At 37.4% G+C, this 22,983-nt stretch overlaps 1 protein-coding gene across 1 annotated transcript; it reads right to left on the bottom strand.

Annotated features, from left to right (window-relative positions):
• Positions 1 to 200: 200 nt before the first annotated feature.
• Positions 201 to 2,389, bottom strand: LOC105034032 (cytochrome P450 81Q32-like). The gene is made up of 2 exons (XM_019846845.3): positions 1,451 to 2,389; positions 201 to 898 (listed from the first exon to the last, which is right to left on the bottom strand). Exons 1-2 carry the CDS (start codon positions 2,357 to 2,359, stop codon positions 284 to 286), a joined length of 1,524 nt encoding a protein of 507 aa, XP_019702404.2. The 5' UTR covers positions 2,360 to 2,389; the 3' UTR covers positions 201 to 283.
• Between the last annotated feature and the right edge of the window lie 20,594 nt (positions 2,390 to 22,983).

Genomic DNA, 22,983 nt, shown 5'->3' on the forward strand with positions numbered 1-22,983 from the left:
GGATGCATCATGCTTTAGTTAATAAATTTTGCTACTGCACATATTTATTACTTTTTTCTTAATGATCAAAACAAATCCTAGCCATTGATGAACGAAGGGTATCATAGAAAAATGATAGGCCACGGCTTCTAAATCTGTTGGGTTTTTTTATACTAAAAAGGAAAAAGTTAAAACAAATCATCTAATAAAGGGCACTCGAGTTTCCCTCGTGAGTGAGATCTCCAGAAAATCTTTTATGCCATAAGCAAAGTACATATCACTTGATAAATCATATCCGAGTGATTTAAAGTCCTGCAAGAACGTCGATCATAGCTTGGCGTGGAGAGTACATGGCGTCTAATGGAACGGCCTTAGGCAAGGTCAGTCCGGAGCCTTCATCCATGTCCACCTCTTCTTTGCCAACTCTCTTCCACTCAAAGCATTGGATCAATGTACCAAGTACTAGCCCAACCTCTCTCATTGCAAGCCCTTCTCCAGGGCACCTCCTCCTTCCCATTCCAAATGGGATCATCCACTTCCCTTCCCCCTTTCCGTTCTCAAATCTTTCTGGCTTGAATTTTGTGGGGTCCTCCCACGTCTTGGCATCTCTATGGATGTAATATGCATTTACCAACAACATTGTTCCTTGCGGAATATTGTATCCTCCTACAACACATTCATTGGATGATTCATGGGGCACAAGGAGCGGGCCAGCAGGATACAAACGAAGTGTTTCAGCGATGACGCACTGCAGGTATGCAAGATTGGAAAGATCTGATTCCTGCACCAAGCGCTTGTTTCCCACACGTGTATCAATCTCTTCCCTGGCCTTCATCAATGCCTCTCCATTATTAAGTAGAAGGGACATAGCCCATTCAATTGTATTAGATGAAGTATCTGTTCCAGCTTGCAATAAACTCTGAAGGAGAGAAGAAATCAACAACAAAATTTTATCACATGGAGATCTCATAAACATAAAATCAATATACAAACGACTTCATGTTGAAATGTTCCAGTGTACTACCATTCCATACCCCAAGTCAGGTCAGGGTAGAGTTAATATGGTTACAGAATCTGGTCACGTCATTGTTGGGTCGGGTCAATCTAAGTCCGAGCCTAACGTGATTTGTGAGCTGATTGGGTCATAATCATGATTTCTTTAATAAAATTTTGAAAGGGCGTAAAGTTGGATGCCCCTGTCCACGAAAAATTATTGGGTGGAGAAAAAGGCATTAAATGCATGGTATAGGGCCTGTTGTCAAGGAAGGGAAGAGGTATTCAATATATGGTAGTAGTTGCTGTTATGGCACATGGAACAAGAAAAGTAGGGGAAAAAAGAATAGAATTATTGATGGTCCATGGTGAATCTGGTCCTGCAATAACAAATCAATGATAAAATTGTTGATAAGGTCAACCATCAGTGACCTTATCTGCATCTATCTACAGAAGAGAAAAACAGTCATTTACTCACCAAGCAAAGAGCTTTGATGGTCTGATCGGTGTAGTACCCCGGATCAGTCTTCTGCAGCAATAACAAATCACCAATCATATTCTTCTCCTCCTCCACTTCCTCTTGTTTTATCTCCATACTCCCCTTCCGGAGTTCATCTATCAGTCGCTGCATGAACTCATCCCTCCTCTTCTGCAGCCTCACCAACCTCTTCCTAACTCCCTGGAAATCCACCCACCTTAGCATCGGCAAGAAGTCTCCGAGGTTTGATGTCCCAGCCAACGAGAATAACTCCTCGACCATCTCCCTAACTTGTCTCGCCTCCTCGGACACCTCCCCGTCGTTGCCGTAGTACCTCTTCCCTGCCATCATCCTCATCATAATGTTAAGCGCCAACTCGAATAGCCTCGACTTGAGCTCCTCCTTGACGAAACCCTCGGTCACCGCTCCCTTGGAATTAAAGAAGAGACGGCGGGCCAGTTCACGAACCTCTTCGGCTCGGACGTCGGTGGAGGAGAGGAGGCGGTGGGTGGAGAGGAGCTCGATGGTGGCGACGCGCCGGAGGTTGCGCCAGTGGGGCCCGTAGTTGGTGGAGCCGAGGGTGGTGTAGTTGTTGGACAAGTACTTCGCTGAAGGTAGGCTGGGGCGGTTGGCAAAGGTGACATCATTTGTGGTGAAGCACTCCTCGGCGGCGGAAGCGGAGGAGACGACCAGGACCGGGACGGAGCCAAAACGGAGGAGGAGGATCGGGCCATGTCGGTCGGCAAGGCGGGCGAGTGCGTGGTGGAGTGGCTTCTTGAATAGATGGAGATGGCCGATGAAGGGAAGGGTAGGAGGGCTTGGTGGCAGCCTCTTCTTCTTGGATGAGAGGAGGAATTTGGCGATGAGGAGGAGAGCAAGGGTGAAGAAGATAGAAGAGAATGGACCCATCGATAGGAGAAGGCTAACTCAAAAACTAATGGATGCAGTGCGGTTTGGTGAAACGCATTTAAGAATCCCATGGTGTGGATAAGATCAAAATGGACGAAAAAGTCCTGGCATCTCAATCTCATGGGCCACCGGGGCTGGAATTGGTTTGGTCGATTCGATCTTAAATGATTTTTTTAAATTGGACTGATATTTTAATTTATAATATTTTTAAAATCAAATGTTTGATAAAAAATAATCAATTTTTTTTTATTGTTTTGTTTATGCAGTTTTTTTAAGTATTTAAATAATTTGAATGATATTTTGATTTAAGTAGATCGGTCGATATGATTTCTATTTTTTATTTTTTTATTATGATTCATAATCAAATCAAATTTAATTCAAATTGAATTGAAATAGGACTAAATCAATATTTTAGATTTTTAATTCATATAAAGTACAAAATTTAATATTGAAAAAATATGTAATATTAGTGTATATATAAATATATGAAGCATGTAACATAGGTATATACATAAATATATGAAACGATGTTGTTTTAATTTTGATCTATCGGTTAGATTCGGTTCAATTCAATTTCATCAGATCATATAAATTAATAAATTAATAATTAAATTAAAATATCGATTTTTTTATTTTATTTAATTGAATTGGATTAGTTAAATTATCAAACTATCATATTTAGTTCAGAATCGATTGGATGGTTTAGATGATTTGGATGGAATTTTTACGTTCCATGGGCCAAAATTAGGCAGCCATGATCAAGACAAAAAAGATACGACCGACCGGAATTCCATACTTTCTCTTCCCACGTCTTGAGCTAGCAAGATACGTTTTTTTGGTAAGTGGCTAGCACAGGAAAGCGGCAGGAAGACGTCCCATCTTCGGGAAACTAGCAAATAGTTATAATCTATCCTTAAAGGTTAACATATTAATAGAAAAATATTACATCACCTACAACTATTCGACACATTGGCCCATCCATCACAACGTGCTTAACCCCCTCAAAAATACTATTGAAGTCTTTTAATTAATTTTATTTATAATATTTATGAGAGACCAAATCTATTCCATAGTTTTATCTTGTTAGGGCAACTTCGATTCATAGTTGGTCCACGGATTATGTATCGACAATTGATGATGGACCATCAAAGTTGGATCGTCAAAAGAGTTTCAGTTCAACCATAACGTCTACAAGTCTCATCACCCAACATTTCATCGGTGCCATAGATACAGACTGCTAACTATCAGTCGGTATGTTGGCTAACTGTCGGTAACCCCCAATCAACTTTTTTGATGGCTACAAAACAACCATAATGACTGATCGACTATATAATCGATGGCCGATCGGTATATCAGAGTCAATGATCGATGGTCAATCGACATATCAAAAGCATCGACATACAGTCGGTATGCACAGATCACCGATACTCAGTCGGTATATCAGAATCGACAATTATGATACCACTATCATGAGAAACTACTCCACACCATGATTGTTAGTGGGCATAAACTGTCCACTAACTCTATGATAACGGTCTGATAATAAGGGTTAACTATCCCTTCATGCCATAATAAATAAAACTCTACGTGTTCGACAGTTATACCTAAATTGCTTATATAAGGAGGAGATAAGGGAACAGTAAGGGTAAGATACACTGGATTGATACTCAATCAAAATCTACTTTTAACTATCCTATTCACCATTTCTCACTGATTTAGGCATCGGAGGGTTCTCATTGGATACTGCTTCGATCAGTGTGGACTTATTTTGTAGGTCGCTCATCATCAAACTCAGACATACTCGGAGATTGGCTGCAATAGATTGGCACGCCAGACAGAGGGGTGAAAGATCCAATTATAATGGTGAAAATGAGAGCCCAGAATGCTTCCACCGGCTCTGCTCGACAATCTTTCCATCAAGAAGATCTTCCACATCCATTGGTAGAGTCAGTTCTTTGCATCCGATTATCACTATGGACGCTCAACAACTTGCTGCTTTAATACAGCAAATGAAAATGTTGATGGAGGCAGTGCATAGCCTCCAGCAACAACAAACGTAGCAGCAGTAGTAGTAGCAACCGTTGGCGGAGGAGCCGACACCGCGTATAATGCCATCCAGGCACAGTCGTCGTGCCCCACAACGGTCTCCTTCTCCATCCCTAGAATGATGATCGGCTCGACACTCCTATCATATCGAGCTGTCAACTTCTCGACACTCCAACGATGTCTCTCGTCATCAACGACAATCTTCTTCTCCTTCTTGCCGTCACAGTATCAAGAAGGAGAAAAGGTCGTGCTCACCTTCAACTTCTCCCTCCTCAAGTTTTTTAGGAGATCCTATCCCTATATTTTCATAGCAATAGGACTCGATGATTATGAGCGCAAGTTCAAAGAAATTGATCACCGACTCGTCCAACTCCAGGTGGATGGCCAAGGGTCCTCCAACAATCTTAGCATTCACACTACTCCACTTTTCTCCCGGTGCATCTTGGATGAGCCGATCCCGACTCAATTCAAAATGCCACAAATGGAGCCTTACAATGGTGCCACCAACCCTATTGACCACTTGGAGAGCTATAGAGCTCTCATGATGATCCAGAAGGCAACCGACACCTATTTATGTCTTGGCTTCCCGACCACTATTCAGAAAGCTACTCGGGCCTGGTATTCTGGGCTTCAATCGGGAAGCATCCATTTCTTCAAGCAGCTGGAGCAATCATTCATAGCTTACTTTAGCACCAATAGGAGAATGCCGTAAATATCCGACAATCTCTTCTCCATCAAGCAAAATGAAGGAGAGACTTTAAGGAGCTTCGTGGCGTATTTCAACACCACTACACTTGAAGTCCTAGACCTCAATGAGGATATGGCCATCTCGGCCATGAAGAGAGGTCTAAGAGGTTTTAGGTTTACTTATTCCCTGGATAATATCCTCCTTCGGACATATGCCAAACTTCTCAAGCATGCATATAAGTATATTCATGCGGATGATGGCACTACTGACTAGCGTCAATCAGAAAGAAAAGGTCAGAAAAAAAGAAACAAAAGAGTGAAGCTCCAACTAAGCTAAGTCGGACATCAAATAATAAAGGAGCTTCACCCCACCGACAGAATCTAAAACTGAACAACTTCGGTTTCAGGTATGACTCTAGGGATGGCAATAGCTAGGATTTAGGTCGGGTATTATACTATCCATCTCCAAACTTGAACTTAATATCCTATACCCAAACTCTATCCAATATCCGATCGGATAAGAAAAGAGATACCCATCTTCATATCCAATGGGTTCGGAGATACCCACAGATAGCCTATTTTTCCATACCCAACCCATATCTGCCCCATGCCTATCCTATACTCAAAAAAAATAAGTAACCAAAATAATTTTATGCATATTATCAATCAAAATAAAATTATCAATTCAACATAGAATATAATTTATAAGTCCAGATTTATAAAAATCAAACATAGAAATAGAATTATAATTCAACATAGAACATATAAATAACTAAAATAATTTTATACATATTATCAACTAAAATAAAATTATAAACATATATATTCAGGTATGGATTTGGGTATTACCCATATCCGTAGTTCGAACCGGATTCGAATTCGGATTTGGATAGAAAACAGCACTACCCATACCCTATCCATATCTGTGCTACAGTTTTCGGATTTTATCCAAACACGATCAAATCTTATTTTTTAGGTTTGATCGGATTTGGATAGGATGCATACCCATCGGGTCGGATCGATTTTGCCATCCCTATATGACTCCTACACTCCTCTCTCTGTCTCTCGTGCACAAATTTAGATAAAAATTGAGGGAGAAGGATACCTCCGTCACCTCCACTAATGAAAGCACCATCGAGATGCCACGACAAGAGAAAGTATTGTGCTTTTATCGTGATCACGATCACAATACCGAATAGTGTATTCAATTCAGAAATAAAATAGAAGTCTTGATTCAACGAGACTACCTCAAAAAATTTTGACGCAATCGTCCGACTCAACCTCCTGCCGACTAACAACTTCAGCTTCAACTTAAGGAAGCAAATAATAATCGACCAATGGTGGGAGTCATCAGTATGATCTCTAGTGACTGAGAGACTAGAACATAAATTTCAAAGAAGAATTGTCTAAAAAGCAACGACACGATAATGTAATCTTTTTTTCAGATGATGATGTTCGAGGAGTATAAATCTCTCATGATGATGCTGTCATCATCTCGGTGACGATAGCAAACTTTGATGTAAAAAAAATTCTTATGGATAATGAAAGTTCGACTGATATCTTGTTCTACTTTATTTTTTTACAAATATGACTATCGACTGATCGACTTAGGAGAGTCTCTACACCCTTAGTCAGTTTCACTGGAGATACAGTCAATGTGAAAGAGAAAATTACTCTCCCTCTGACTGCAAGAACCGACCTGCAACAAAGCACCATCTCTTAATGTTCACAATTGTTCGAATTCTTTCAGCTTACAATACCATACTCGGATGATTGGGACTTAATACGTTGAGAGCAGTTGTCATGACTTATCATCTACTTATCCGATTCCCAATAAGGGAGAGATGCGAGGAGATCAACAACTGGCATGATACTGCTTCATGATTTCTGTCGAAGGTAGCAAGCCTGAGGACCCTCTGTCGATTGACAAACTGAACTAGAGGGATAATGAAAAAAAGAATGAGCCAGTTGAACAATTGGTCTCAATCCCACTAAAAGTAGGTGATCCGATCAAAACTATTCAAATCGGATCACAGCTACCTAAGTCGGAGCAAAAACAATTGGTAGAACTTTTGAGAGCGAATGCCAATGTCTTTGCTTGGTCAGCAGCTGACATGCCTGAGATTACCCTAGAAATAATAACTCACCAATTGAATGTCGACCCAAAAGTTAAACAGGTAAGACAAAAGAAAAGATCTTTTACTCTAGAGAGACAGAAGGTCATCGATGAAGAAATGGATGAACTTTTTGTGGTAGACTTTATCAGAGAAGCTAGTTATCTAGATTAGCTAGTCAATGTTGTGATAGTGAGGAAAGCCAATAAAAAATGAAAGATTTGTATTGACTATACCAACTTGAATGAAGTATGTTCGAAGGACAGCATCTCTTTACCAAAGATCGATCAACTAGTCGTCGCAACATTGGGATATAGACTTGAGTTTCATAAATGTCTTTTTGGGATACAATCAGATTCTAATGGCATCCAAAAATGAGGAACATACAGCCTTCAATATCGATAAAGGCATCTACTACTACAAAGTGATGCCATTCGGCTTGAAGAATGCCAAAGCGACCTACTAATGGCTAGTCAACAAGGTATTCAAGGCACAAATCGAATGCAATATGAAAGTTTATGTCGATAACATACTGGCAAAAAGTATTGAAATCCATGATCACGTCCAAGACTTGGAGGAAGCTTTCAACATACTTCGACGATATCAGATAAAGTTGAATCTGACTAAGTGTCGCTCGGGGTTACTACAAAAAATTTTGTAGATTTATCATGTCACAATGAGGAATCGAGGCTAATTCGAAGAAGAATCGACATGAAGCATCTCAGGTCCAAGAAGGAGATACAGCAACTTAACAAAAGGATTACCATACTTAGCCGATTCATCTCAAAGTCGGTAGAAAAATATCTACCCTTCTTCAAGATCTTGTAGCAAATGAATAATTTTTCATGATTGGATGAGTGCCGACAAGCCTTCGAAGACTTAAAAAATTACTTGATATCTCCACCATTGCTTACAAAACCAAAAGAAGGAGAAATGCTGTATCTCTATTTGGCTACATCATTAGAAGTAGTCAATTCGGTTCTCATTCAGGAGGATGAAAATCGGATCCAACAGCCATCTACTATACAACAAAGTACTTCACAACATCGAGACCAGATGCTTAAAGATGGAGAAAATGATCTACGCTCTAATCATATTGACTCAGTGACTTTGACCATACTTCCAAGCGCACTCTATGGTCGTCTTGACCTACCAACCTTTGAAGGTGATCTTACATTGATCAGATATCTCAGGTCGAATGGTGAAGTGGGCAATCAAACTTAGTGAATTCGACATACACTATCGCCCATGACCGTTAATGAAAACTCAAGTCTTAGCCAACTTTATCATCGAGTGCATTGCATCCGATGACAAGCCTGATGACAAACCTAAGCAAGTTGAAGTCCAGAGGCCAAACCTGAATTGGTATGGGTGTTGCACATTGATGGAGCATCCAGCCTCAAAAAAGTAGAGCCAGCCTTGTCCTCACCAACTCTGAAAGAACAATGTCTGAATATGCCCTTCGGTTTAACTTCAAAGCTTCAAATAATCAAACTGAATATGAAGCCTTGCTAGCCAGCTTGAAGATGGTAAAGAAACTTAGTGTGGACAACTTGAAGGTCTTCACCGATTTCCAACTGATCACTGATCAGGTTAAAGGCGAATTTAAGCCCCAAAATCTGACCATAATGAAGTACCTTCAAAAGGTGAGAGATCTCATTTAAACCTTCAAATATTTCGAGATCTCTTACATTCTAAGAACAAAGAATACATATGCTGACACACTATCTTGACTGATGACTACTTCTAATCTACTCGATCGAACAATCGTCAAATATCTCGAACAATCGAGTATTGACAAGGTCAATGAAGTGCAATAAATAAGTGATGAACCGAGCTGGATGGACTTGATCATCCTCTATTTGACCAACAGAATTCTATCTGGGGATTCATTAGAAGCCAAACGACTAAGATGGATGGCTTCATAGTATGTTCTGATGAATGGTCAACTGTACAAAAGGTCATTCTTTTTTCTATCGCTAAAGTGCTTGAGACCCACTGAAGTAGATTATGCTCTCTGAGAAGTCCACGAAGAAATTTGTGAAAATTACTTGAAGGTAAATCGCTAGCTTACAAAGTTTTACGACCGAGGTATTATTGGCCCACCTTGAGGAAGAATGCTGTCGAGCTTATTCGGAGATGCAAAGTATATCAAAAATATACTAACATACAGCATCAATCAGCCAGCCAGTTGATGTCAATCATTGCTCCATGGCCATTCATATAATGAAGAATCGACATATTCGATCCCTTTCCTCCGATGACTAGTCAGAGAAAGTTCATAGTCGTTGTGGTAGATTATTTTACCAAGTGGATGGAAGCTGAACCTCTGGCATAAATTATCCAAGAAAAGATGGAAGACTTCATTTAGAAATCCATCATAGTCAGTTTGGATTGCCATGCACCATTATCACGACAATGATCGATAATTCGACAATCGAAAGTTCAAAAAATTCTATGCAAAACTTCATATCATGCACAAACTCACCTCTGTCGGCCATCCACAATAAAACGATGAAGCAGAAGTGACAAACCAAATAATTCTATATGGTCTCAAAATCTGACTGAATGAAGCTAAAGACCTATGGGTGGAAGAGCTATATCCAGTCTTATAGACTTATCAGACAACTCCGTAACCCAATAGGAGAGTCACCATTCAATCTGGCATATGAAACAGAAGCGATGATTCCATTGGAGATTGGACTACCATCAATGAGGGTCGAACAATATGCAAAGTCAAGTAATTTCGACTATCAAAGGATCGACTTGGATTTGTTCCCGAAGGTTTGACAGCAAGCTCAAATAAAAATGGCTGCATACCGACAAAGGGTGGCCCAGTATTATAATGCAAGGGTCAAGCCGCAAAGGGAAAGAAAGCCTGTTTCTATCAAAAACACAATGGATAGCTAAGATGCATCTAATTATTTTTTATAAATAACTTAATTAAAGATTAAACTTTTACCTGATATGTAGCAAAATTAAGATCAAATCTCAAAGATTTTGAATCCAAATCCTAGCGTAGGTCTGAATCCATAAATCCTCTACTTCGCATGTACGCCAAACTTCACGAAAAAGCGGGATGAAGCCTCGGATTGAAGCATCTTCGCATGGCACCAAAGGGAGGAGAGAGAGGCTCAGGTGTGATGCCTCACACCAGCAAGATGGGATGCCTAAAGATGCTCCATGCAAGGGATGATGGGATGCCTAAGGGGATGACACCTTGAGAGGAAGGGTGACACCTCCTCTTCCTTCACACCTCTTCTCTCTCTTTTTCTCTTTAGCACACAATCCAATTATTATACCATGATAGTTAGAGATTCTTCCTATTTATAGATAATTTTTCATGACCCATAAGACTAGAATTTTGAATTCAAACAAGTTTTGAATTAATCCATATCTTATCAAAGAAGGAGTTCTAAGGGAGAAAGGATTGGCGCCTAACTAGGCACCCACATGCACCCATGTCTACACACAATGTGGGGCGGCAACAACCAGTACCCCACCTGGTGTTGGTCGGCCATGAAGGAGAGAGAGTCTCAATAAAAATAGACTCTAAAGATCTCATCCAAAATTAGATCAATTCGAATCTGATTCAAAATAATTTCGAATAGACTGTCAATCTCAAATTATTTAGAATTTAGGATCAAGTTTAACTTGAATTTATGAACCCAATTAAGTTTAATTAAATTAAATCTAATATGAAATTAATTAGCACTTAAATCTAATCTCTTATAGACTCCTTGGATCAAAGATCAAATCTCGTTCATCCCTGAAATTGAACCTGATTCTCATGTCTAGTGCTAGCTAAACATAGTCAACTGTTTAATCCTGTATAATCCATAACTTAATTCTCAATTAAGTTAGTTTATTTGTTTAATCAAATTACATACTTTCAAATTGAACATATGGATTTAGATCAATTTTTTTTCATATCGTTTGACTTTGTGCGTAACTCCATAAGTTCGAACACTAAGCTAGTAGTATGAAATTTATTTTTTGTACTAATCAAAGTTACTATCTAGCAATAGTTCTCGATATTTGGATAGGTCGAATTATCGTAAGATAATATTCAAAAATCTATACATATAGTTACCGCATAATTCATCCCTTTATCTTGAATGCTCTAGGACGGTCTAGGATTAAACTGTCAATCCTGAAGAATCATTCACATTGTATTCCAACTTTTCAAATCCATCACATGAATTATCGTAACCAAAATTTTACTAAATTCGAAGAGATCAATTCCATCTTGATCCACACATAGACTTTGCAAGTACTTGACTATACCTAGTAGCCCTCCATCACTGCATTAGAAATACAGATAGTCTAGCATCAAAGCATAGTAAGTTGCTTGCAAATCGTTATGGTGATTTCAGGTCTGAAGAATATTTATGCCTATATGCTTGGCAAGCTACTTTTAATAGCAGAGTGCTCAGTAAGTGAGTCACTCGTTTAGTGACGATGTACTCCTACATCTCACCTGTTTGCTATACCAGTGTCTCCAGACTCCTTAATTAAGAGGACAACCAACCTATATGGCACACAATGACCTTCACTCAATAAACATCACCATCCTTTAATGGTGTATTATTTGATCATGAATATATTTAAAAACTATACGATAAATCCTTCTTTATCGATTTCTTCATAGTTCCAAGATTTCATCACAATACAAGAGTTCTATAAGAAAGATGTATTTTTGTGATGAATGATGCTAAAATAATTTTTATTTATTAATTAATAATTTATATGCATATTACAGAATGAGTACAATCATCCAAATGATTGGCTTTAGAATATATTTCTCAACAACTCTCATTTGAATTAAAACCAATCGGGATAGTATCTTATACTCATCTTCCACTTATGATCATCGAGCTCTTTAATCTTGAGAGCTTTAGTGAAGGGATTGGCTATGTTCTTCTTTCCATCAATCTTTTGAAGTTCGACTTCATCTCGATCCACGATCTCACGTACAAAGTGATAGCAGTGGAGAATATACTTGGTATGCTGGTGTGACTTTGGTTCTTTCGCTTGAGCTATGGCTTCAGTGCTATCATAATATAGCATAACAGAGCCATCAATAGAGGATATAACTTCAAGCTCGGTAATGAACTTTCACAACCACACCACCTCTTTTACAGCATCGAATGCAGTAATATATTTTCTTTTGCATATAGAATCGGTCACAGTATGTTACTTGGAACTCTTCTAGTAAATTGCTCCTCCATTTGAGGTAAATATATAATCCGACATGCTTTTGCTATCATCATAGTCTGACTGAAAATTAGAATCAGTATATCCCATAAGTTTCAAGTCAGTATCTCCATAGATAAGCTATTGATCCTTAGTATTTCTTAAATACTTAAGGATTGTCTTCACAATCTTTCGATAATTTTTATCTGGATCAGACTAATACCTACTCATTATCCTTAATAAATAGGCCACATTCCGTCTCATATACGTCATGGCGTATATGATAGACTCCACTATCGAAGTATATAGGATCCTACTCATACGCTCTCTCTCCTAAGGGGTTATCGGACAATCCTTTTTAAAGAGATAATTCTATGACATATCGGTAGATAGTCTTTTTTAGAATTCTCCATGTTGATTTGTTTCAATATGATATCGATGTATGTAAATTGGGACAATCTAAGCAACCTTTTAGATTTATCTCTATAGATCTTCATCCCTAAGATGTAGGATGCTTCTTCCAAATTTTCATGAAAAACTATGATGAGAGCCACAGCTTCATACTCTACAAAACTGGAATGTCATTTCCTATTAACAGTATGTCATCCATATACAGCATAAGGAAGATGACTATAGAATGTTAGCCTATTTATAAATGCAAGACTCTTCACTGTTTCTAATGAAGCTATACATTTTGATCACTTTATCAAAATACATGTTCCAACTCTTAGATGCCTACTTCAATCCATAGATGGACCTATTTAGTTTGTACACCTTAGATTCGTCTGTGGATGTGAACCTTTCAGGTTGTATCATATATACCTCTTCTTCTAGCTCATCATTTAGAAAAGTGATTTTGACATCCATTTATCAGATCTCATAATCTAAGTGTGCTGCTCTCGCAAGCATAATCTAGATAGATTTGAGCATTGCCACAAGTGAGAATATCTCATCATAGTCAATACCATAACGTTGACAGTAACTCTTGGCAATTAGATGGCTTTATAGGTCTCTACTTTTCCATCCACTCTCTTTTCTTTTTGAAAATCCACTTGTACCCTATAGGTTTTATTCCTTCGAACGGATCAACTAGTATTCATACACTATTAATCTCTATAAACTCCATCTTGGATTTCATGGCCTTAAGCCACTTCTGAGAGTCGGGCCTTTGCATGACTTCCATATAGGTGATCAGATCCTCATCATTCTCATCGAGTTCGATAGAATCTCCATCTTGGATCAAGAAATCGTAGTATCTATCTAGTTGACATGGTACTCTATCGGATCTTCTTAATGGTATCTCTACAGACTCTAGATTCGATTCTCTAATCAAATTTGATTCTGTGTGTGCTGGTTCTTCTATCTTATAAAATTTATCAAGTCTAATTTTATTGGCATTGCTCCTTCTCCAAGAAACTCTTTTTTCAAAAAGACAATCCTATTGTTTACAAACACCTTTTGTTCTTTAGTAAGATAGAAGTAGTATTCTTTAGTTTCCTTTGGATACCCTATGAACAAGTATTTATCAAACTTTGGTCCAAGCTTATCTATTTTTAAATGCTTGACATAAGCTGGACACCTTCAAATCTGAAGGTGTGAGAGCATCGGCCTATGCCCAGTCCATATCTCATATGGAGTTTTATCGACAGACTTGCTCAAAACTTTATTCAAAATATGGCAGGTAGTTTCAAGAGTGTTTCTCCAAAAGAAGATTGACAGATTTGCAAATCTCAACATGGACCGAATCATATCTAAGAAGATTTGATTTCTCCTTTCAGACACCCCATTATGTTGTAGTATTCCAAGAGGAGTCCACTGATAGAGAATCTCATTCTCCTCTAGATATGTCAAAAAATTACTAGTGAGGTATTCACCTCCTCGATCTGATCGAAGAGTTTTAATACTCTTTTCAGTCTATTTTTTTACTTCACTATGAAATCATTTAAATATTTCAAATGATTCGGATTTATGCTTCGTAAGGTAAATATACCCATATCTCGATAGATCGTCTGTAAATATAATGAAGTAATAATATTCTCCTTTAGTAGCTATGTTCATGGGTCTACATACATCACTATGTATTAAACCTAAAATATCACTAGCTCATTCATCTTTTTTCTTAAAAGGTTACTAGGTCATCTTATCAAGTAAATAAGATTCACAGGTCGATAATGATTTACCATCATTAATTTCAAGGACACCCTCCTTGATTAACTTGTCTATCCTATTCTTGTTCATATGACCTAGCTGTTATGATCCAGGTGGTGTGCCCAAGGCCCAGAGGACCAAGGCTAAGATCAAGGTCCATCATTAATGAGGGCTTCATGGAGGTTCTAGGGCTAGTTGGGCCCTAGGTTGAAAGGCTGTGGGCCTTTCGGGTTCTTGAGGTCTAGGTTATGTGGGCCTCAAGGGACCAACTCTTTATGGGCCAGGTCTGGATCAGGAGAGGTGAGATTAGGTCGAGTCGTAGGTGTACATGGGCTTGGGTTAACCTAATCTCCCATAGAGTTGGTCAAAGGAGTTTTGGGTTTGGGTCACTGACCCGGTGTTTATATATACATGTACTTGTATAGGTTTGATCAAGCCAAGAAAATAGACGACTCTTTCTCCCAAGTCTCTCTCTCTCTTCTCCCTCTCTCTCCAGCAATCTTCCACACACCAGGAGCAAGAAACCCTAGGGTTTCTTGCCGTCAGTCCATAAAAGGAAAGAAAGGAAGGGAGGCACTAGCCCCTTCCCCCCTTGCAGCCGCTAGCCATTTCTTCTCCTCCTTCTCTTGCAGTCACCCAAACACTAGGTCCAGGATCTAGAATCTCTTGAGAAGAGGTTAGAACAAGTCTCTCTCAGATCTGGAGTTGATCTGAGGTCGTTTGCGGCACGGGTGAGATCTCCATCAACAAATCTATAAAAAGGCTGCAGCAGGACAAATCTGCGAGGTCTGTCTCCATCTATCTTTTTCTCCATCTAGAATATCCTGATTTGAGATCTACAAATTGGAGGACCTCGGTCCAGATCTGATCTGGTTGGGTACCAGATCTTGGATTTTTTAGAGGTGGTTTCAAAGGCGTTCTTCATCTGGAACGAAAGGCTGACGAAGAAGACAGCAACCAGGCTGATTTCGTCAAGGGCCTTGGATCGTGTTCAGAAGTCTCTAGATCTATTCGTTGCTGGTTTCGCTGCACCAAAGGTCTGTAGGAGGAGCCGAGATTGTGCTCCAACACTAGCCTATAAGGCTAAAGGTAAGAATCACCGATATATCTATCCTAGGCCATTTATTCAATGTGTACATTATACCAACAGACTGTGATAATATATATATATCATATTTTAATTATCCATGCATAATTATAGTATCATTCATAATGATATCATAAAAATTATCTTTTATTAAAAGCTTGAAATCAAGTTTGGTCAAAAGGCCTACAGAGATGACATTCATAAAAAAAAAAGGACAATAATGATACTCATCTAATATGACACTATTGGACTCGAAAACAAGCTGTAAAGTTCCTAATACTAGAACTGGAACAAAGCTTTCATCACCAACATTCAGAAATCGCTCATCTTCTCTAAATTTTTTACTAACCTATAATTTTTACAATGAATTATAAATATTAATCAGACTTTTGGTATCCAATACCTAGGTAGTAATATCACAAATAGAGAAATTACAAGGAGTTATCATATAAGTACCTTACGAAGTAATCGATTGCTTATTTCTCTCGTTCTCAGGCCTGTTTGGGTTAAGGATAGGTATATAAGCAGGACAGTTTCTTTTCTAATGACTCAGTTTCTTGCAAAAGAAGTATTCTGCCTGGCTCTTGTCGACTTTCAACTTTTTACTCTGCTTTGACTTGGGATCGACAGCATAATTTTTTTGCACCATCTTCTTCTTTTCTCTCTTAGAGGATTGACGACCTATAGATGAACCTCCCACTATATGCCTAGGCTTCTTCTAGAGCTGATGGTCCTTCTCAAATGTCTACAGCAATCTTAACAAACTATGGTAGTTTATTGCGGGCTTGGTCATTCTATAATGACTCAAAAAGGGTAGGTAGGATTTTGGTAGCAAATTGAGAATAGTATTCTTGCCTAACTGTTCAAATAATAGAAAGTTAAGTTTGCTTAAGCATTCAATCTGCTCGATCATGTATAATACATGATCAGTGACTGATGTCCCCTCTGGCATACGGGCATTGAACACTGCACAGGAGATTTTGTCTCTTCACATCTTTTGGGATGCCGAAGGACTCATTCAACTTTGAATCATATCCTCTGGCTATACATCCTCGAATTTATGGTTAAGTTCATTATTCATGGCCACCCTCATAATGCAACACACCGTCATGCAGCCACTAAGCCACTTTAAGTAAGTATCTCTCACAGCATGGGGTGTATTAGTGGCAGATTTCTTAGGTGGTGGATCTGTAAGTACGTATAGGGTCCTCTCGTATCTAGGATGATCTTCAACTTTCGATACCAGCTATCGAAGTTGGATTCGATAAGCTTGTCGCTGTCCAACAGCGAATGGAGTGATAGTGTGTTGGCTATAGCTGAAAAAAAAATATAAATATATTAGTATATGAATTATTTTAATCCTAAAGATATGAACTTTAATCTAGAAGTTCTTCCACTATTTTATACGAATTGGTAGCCTCTATCTCCAATTCAAGAAATTATATTAATTCTTTAGCGGATACTAGAATCTACACATACTGTATTCGGGCCCGTATATGGCTCGACCAATCCTAGTACATCCATGGATAGATTCATAAATAATTATTTTTCTAAATAACTTCTTGCATTTAGATTTTGCCCTAGGCCTCTTTTCGGCAGGGGTGTGGCGCCTCCACTAAAAATTTTGATTAGGTCCAACCATTAATATGACTATACTAAACACATCCAACAAACGAATATCCAAATCCGAGTGTGGCTCAACCAACCTGAGCATTGATCTGAAGGGCAAATAAGATGATCGTATAGTAATGATATTTTCAATATCTAAAAGATACCAGGTTTGTGGCACCTCTAATGCCTATTTAGAATATTGGACTCATTATCATGCACCTTAATGGGAGGCTATAAACTAGTTATCTCCATAATTATATCATTTTAAGGATCTAATAATTTAAAAGATTTGATTTTATTGATTTAAGAATAAGAGAAGAAATTGATCTACAAGTCGTAAGTCTCTCACTAACTTCACCAAGTCATGTAGAGGATTAGACACAAGTTGGTCTAAAGACACTTGAATCAGTCATACTAATTTACCTTAATGGCATGAGTTAGCTCGAATCGACTAGTGACCTAATCAAAATATAATCTATCATGTTGGTTAGGTAAGTGAGATTATTGAGAGGGATATGCTATTAACTCGTTGTAGACATATCTAGATGAGTAGCTGCCAATTAATAACCACTTGATCAAAACTATCAAATTTACCTTAGACACCAACTGATTGATTAGTTTTGATTTGATCCACCAAAAGATTCGAGCTCAACCATTGAGCTATAATCATGGTCCATTTAGTAAGATCAAGAACATAGACTTGATCATGCTTTAACTATTGAGGTTTATCTAGAGAAATTTTGACCTAATCTAATTCAATTCTTAATTAGATTTAACCAATTCCTCTATTCAGTCCATATTTATTTCTAACCTTAGGTCTAACCTATTAGAAGGATTTGATTCATGCTAACTCATTATCTATCAATTTATGTAGTGTCCTAGTAATCTTCAATTCTCAAATCTAGATCGTTTAAACTTAATTCCAAATTAAGTATGTGAAACATGTGTTTTAGTTTGTAGAACTATTCTACTAGGATTTCAAGTGAAGTATACCATATGTTTCATAATATAAAAATATTTTATAAATATATTTAATAATTAAATATATATAAGTGTGATCTAAACTTCATACATACATCATATGTATCATGATAATTTTTAGATCACTACTGATTACATCTAATGTAACATACTTTTCAGATCTTAAAATAATTTTATATCTAAAAATATTTTATTATAATGAATCATAAATCATTTTAGATCTAATCAAAACTTATTTATGATCAAAATAATTTATGAAAATTTATTTGCTCTTCTTTTTCATAAAATCTGATCACAATGACATCCCTACACGTTATAAGAGAATCCGTCGAATGGGCAAGAGAGGGAGATGAATCCCTTCTTCCTTTTATGACCAGATAGTCTAGTGATCTCATCAATCTGAATACTGAGCTACTAAGATTTGAAATCTTATTTGATATGGAATCATATCAACATGTTATTTGATAAAATATTTTATGTCATGAACATGACTTTGGTCTCATCAACTATGTTCCTCATCTAATCTAATCAGATTTAATGCATCATATACATCATATCAGATCTAAAATATATCTTATACTGATTATAAAATATCAAATTCAGATCTAAAATCTTATAAAAAATTAATTAGATACATATATGATTAATTTTTTTGTTAGATCTATTTTGACGCTATACAGAATTTTGTCAGAAATCAGATCTAAAAATCTATCAAAATAGATTCAATTCAGATCTAAAAAAAATTTAATTTTATAACTAAAATAATATTATTAAAATTTTATTAAAATTAATTTAAAATAGATTTTAAAATAGATTATTATTTCAATAAAATTTAACAACATGAAAAATTCTATTATAACAAATTTATAACAACTTTAACCAACTATTAATTAGATTCTTGTAACCCAATCAAAATCAGATCATAAATTTTATTTAAATAGATCTAAATTAAATTTAATATCTAACATAAAATTTTAATTACATACAATATGTAAATAAATTAAAAAAAATTAATTATGCATCTATATATTAAAGCCTGGCTCTGATATCAGTTGAAGAGAAAAAAAGCCTATTTCTATCAAAAACATAATGGATAGCCAGGGTGCATCTAACTGTTTTCTATAAATAACTTAATTAAAGATTAGATCTTTACTTGATATGCAGTGGAATAGGGATCAAATTTCAAAGATTCTGAATCTAAAACCTAGCGTAGGTCTGAATCAACAAACCCTCTACTTCACACGCACGCCAAACTTCGTAGGAAAGAGAGATGAAGCCTCAGATTGAAGCACCTTCGTAAAATACCAAAGAGAGAAGAGAGAGGCTCAGGTGTGATGCCTTATACCAGCAAGATGGGATGCCCAAAGATGCTCCATGCCAAGAGAAGATGGGATGCCCAAGGGCATGACACGCCAAGAGGAAGGGTGACGCCTCCTCTTCTTTCATGCCTCCTCTCTCTCTTTCTCTCCTTAGCACACAATCCAATTGTTATGCCATGATAGTTAGAGATCCTCCGTATTTATAGATGATTTTCATAACCTATAAGACTAGGATTCTTAATTCAAATAAGCTTTGAATTAATTCATATCTTATCAAAGAAGAGTCCTAAGAGAGAAAGGATTAGCGCCTAATTAGGCACCCACATGCACCCACGCCTACAGACAATGTGGGGCAGCAACAACCAGCACCCCACCTAGTGTTGATCGATCATGAAGGAGAGAGAGTCTCAGTAAAAGTGGACTTTAAGGATCTCATCCAAAATTGGATCAATTCGAATCCAATTCAAATTTGATTCAAAATAATTTTGAATAGACTATCAATCCCAAACTATTTAAGATTTAGGACTAAGTCTAACTTAGATTTATGAATTCAATTAATTTTAATTAAATTAGATCTAATCTAAAATTAATTAGCACTTAAATTCAATCTCTTATAGACTCCTTGGATTAAAGATCAAATCTCGTTCATCCTCGAAATTGAACCTAATCCTCATATCTAGTGCTAGCTAGATAAGTCAACTATTTAATCTTGTATGATCGATAATTTAATTTTCAATCAAGTTAATTTATTTATTCAATCAATTTACATACTTTCAAATTGAGCATATGGACTTAGGTCAATCCTTTCCTACATCGTTTGATTTTATGCGTGACTCCATAGGTTTCAACACTAAGTCAATAGCACAGGAACTATTTTTTATACTAATCGAAGTTACCATTTAGCAATGATTTTCGATGTCTAGATAGGTCAAATTATCATAAGGCAATATTCAAGAATCTGTGCATATGGTTACCACATAATTCATCCCTTTGATCTTGAATGCTCTAGGATAGTCTAGGGTTAAACTGTCAACCCTGAAGGATCATCCATATTGTATTCCAACCTTTCAAATCCATAACATTGAATATCTTAATCAAGATTTTACTAAATTAAAATACAGTGATGTATCAGCTCTAATAATTCGGAGGGATCAATTCTATCTTGATCTATATATAGACTTTGTAAGTACTTGACTGTACCTAATAGCCCTCTATTACTGCATTAGAAATGTAAGTAGTTCGGCACCAAAGCACTGTGAGTTGCTTGCAACTCACTATGATGATCTCAGATCTGAGGAACACTTATACCCATATGCTTTGGAAGCTGCTCTTGACAGCAGAGTACTCAGTAGGTGAGTCACTCGTTCAGTGACGATGTACTCCTATATCTCATCTGTATGTCATACCAGTATCTTCATAACCTTTGATTAAGAAGATAACTAACCTATATGGCACACAACGACCTTCACTCGATAAACATCATCATCTTTGAATGACGTATTATTTGATCACGAACATATTTAAGAACTATACGTTAAATCTTCCTTTATCGATTACTTCATAGTTCTAAGAACTTCATCATAACACAAGAGTTCTACAAGGAAGATGTATCTTTATGATAAATGATGTCAAAATAATTTTTATTTATTAATTAATAATTCATATACATATTACAGAATGAGCACAATCACTCAAATAATTGGTTTTAGGACATATTTTTCAACAAGCCAAAGGTCTTCCATCTCGAAGATTTGGTCTTAAGAAAAGCAGAAGTTTCAAAATCCTTGGATTAAAGGAGATTATCTCCTAATTGGGAAGGACCTCATAGGGTGACCAAAACTCTTCACCCGGGTGCATATCGACTAGAGACCCTCGACAGAACGATTGTCCTCTAGACATGGAATGCCGATAATCTTTGAATGTACTATCAATAAAGTTGTCTACATATAATAGTATATTCGAACATTCTGCTTTCAATCGAATATCTGACTATTTACAAATGTGATGTCTGACTGATGACCAATCGACCAATATATGTATCGATCTAATTTTGATCAAATGACTCTACATATCGACATCAAGCAGATGACTACATATGCTGACTCAACTATGATTGAGCGGAATAATATATGCTAACTCAACTACAGTTGAGTGAAACAATAAGCCGACTTGACTCTGATCGAATGAAAGATATACCGACTCGACTTTGATCGATCGAAGGATATTCGGTTAGCTCCCGTATATCAAATACTTAAAAAAATTTATGCTTAAAGTTTAGTCAGCTGATATACCTGACTAACAGACAAATTCTATAACTTTGACTACTGATTGTTATTCATTTATCGACTGATAGTTGGTTACATTGACAATAATTATCTACGATAAATGACACATCCAAAAAGATTCAACACTTGAAAAAAAAGTTTTTTCATTTATCAATAGAGGATTACAAAAATTGGACTAAGGTCCAATTACAAAAACAAAAGTTGGACTAAAGTTCGGTACAAAAAAAAAGTGAAGACCTATCTATGCCGACTGTTGCTCGATCTCCTCAGCTGTTGCTTCGATCTCTTGGACCATGACTACTGCCAGTTCTATTTCGATCGGCATAGGTGTGACTTCTTCAGTCAGAGCAGTCATTTCATTGATCAACTCTACTTCTGTCACTCTCTCTTCAGAAGTCAAGATAGTGATGTTGCTCAAATCTAGATTCAGATAAAGTTTTTTGACAGCATCTCTACCATCTTCATATCTGACCTAGTAGGCCGCATTGCCGCCCTCGAGGATTTCATTCTTGAAGTCTTCATACTTCTTGTAGTCCTCGATGGCCCACTCCTGTGCCCGACTGAGAGCTTCTTGGGCGGCCTTTGTCTCTTCCTTAGCGAATGCTGACACTGCATCGGCCAGTGCCAACTTCAACTCAATGGCCCGATGCCTCTCCCACTCATCTTCCAGCTCATAGAAACAATCATCGCATTCCCCCTGGAGCTGACTGATTGTGCTCTTCTTCTTTTGGATCCGAGCCTCTTGGGACATGATAGACTGTTGAGCCAACTCCAACTCGGCTTTCATGTAGGAAATCTCTTCCTGATACTTCCCTTCCTGCTCAGTTGCTGCTTGAAGGCACTCTACAGCGGTGACTTTGTTGGTGTTTGCAGCTGTGACTTTTCGACAGAGATCTATGATCCCCCGATACCCTCTCTCTAATGCCGACATATCATGTGCTAGCTAAAAGGAAGAGAGAACGGTTAGAAAAAATAGGTAAAGGAGGCACAATGAAAAATGGATTACCAACTTATGCTAAGGATTGTCAGATATAATGATGAGAACATGTCGACCGTGGTTCAACTCTTCCTATTCTCCCGATCAATCAAGAGAAGCGCAACCTCCACAAGCTGCTTCGCCAGTTTTGGGTTCGATAGAGTCGACTCACTC

This window comes from Elaeis guineensis, chromosome 2, assembly GCF_000442705.2.
Source record: "Elaeis guineensis isolate ETL-2024a chromosome 2, EG11, whole genome shotgun sequence".
Taxonomy (NCBI): Eukaryota; Viridiplantae; Streptophyta; class Magnoliopsida; order Arecales; family Arecaceae; genus Elaeis; species Elaeis guineensis.

What these genes read in the sequence shown, in the direction of transcription:
- LOC105034032 (XM_019846845.3), bottom strand. Translation starts at nt 2,359, where the DNA reads ATGGGTCCATTCTCTTCTATCTTCTTCACCCTTGCTCTCCTCCTCATC. An exon ending in CCATCAAAGCTCTTTGCTTG is followed by an intron (nt 899 to 1,450) that starts GTGAGTAAATGA and finishes TCTCTCCTTCAG; the next exon opens with AGTTTATTGCAAGCTGGAAC.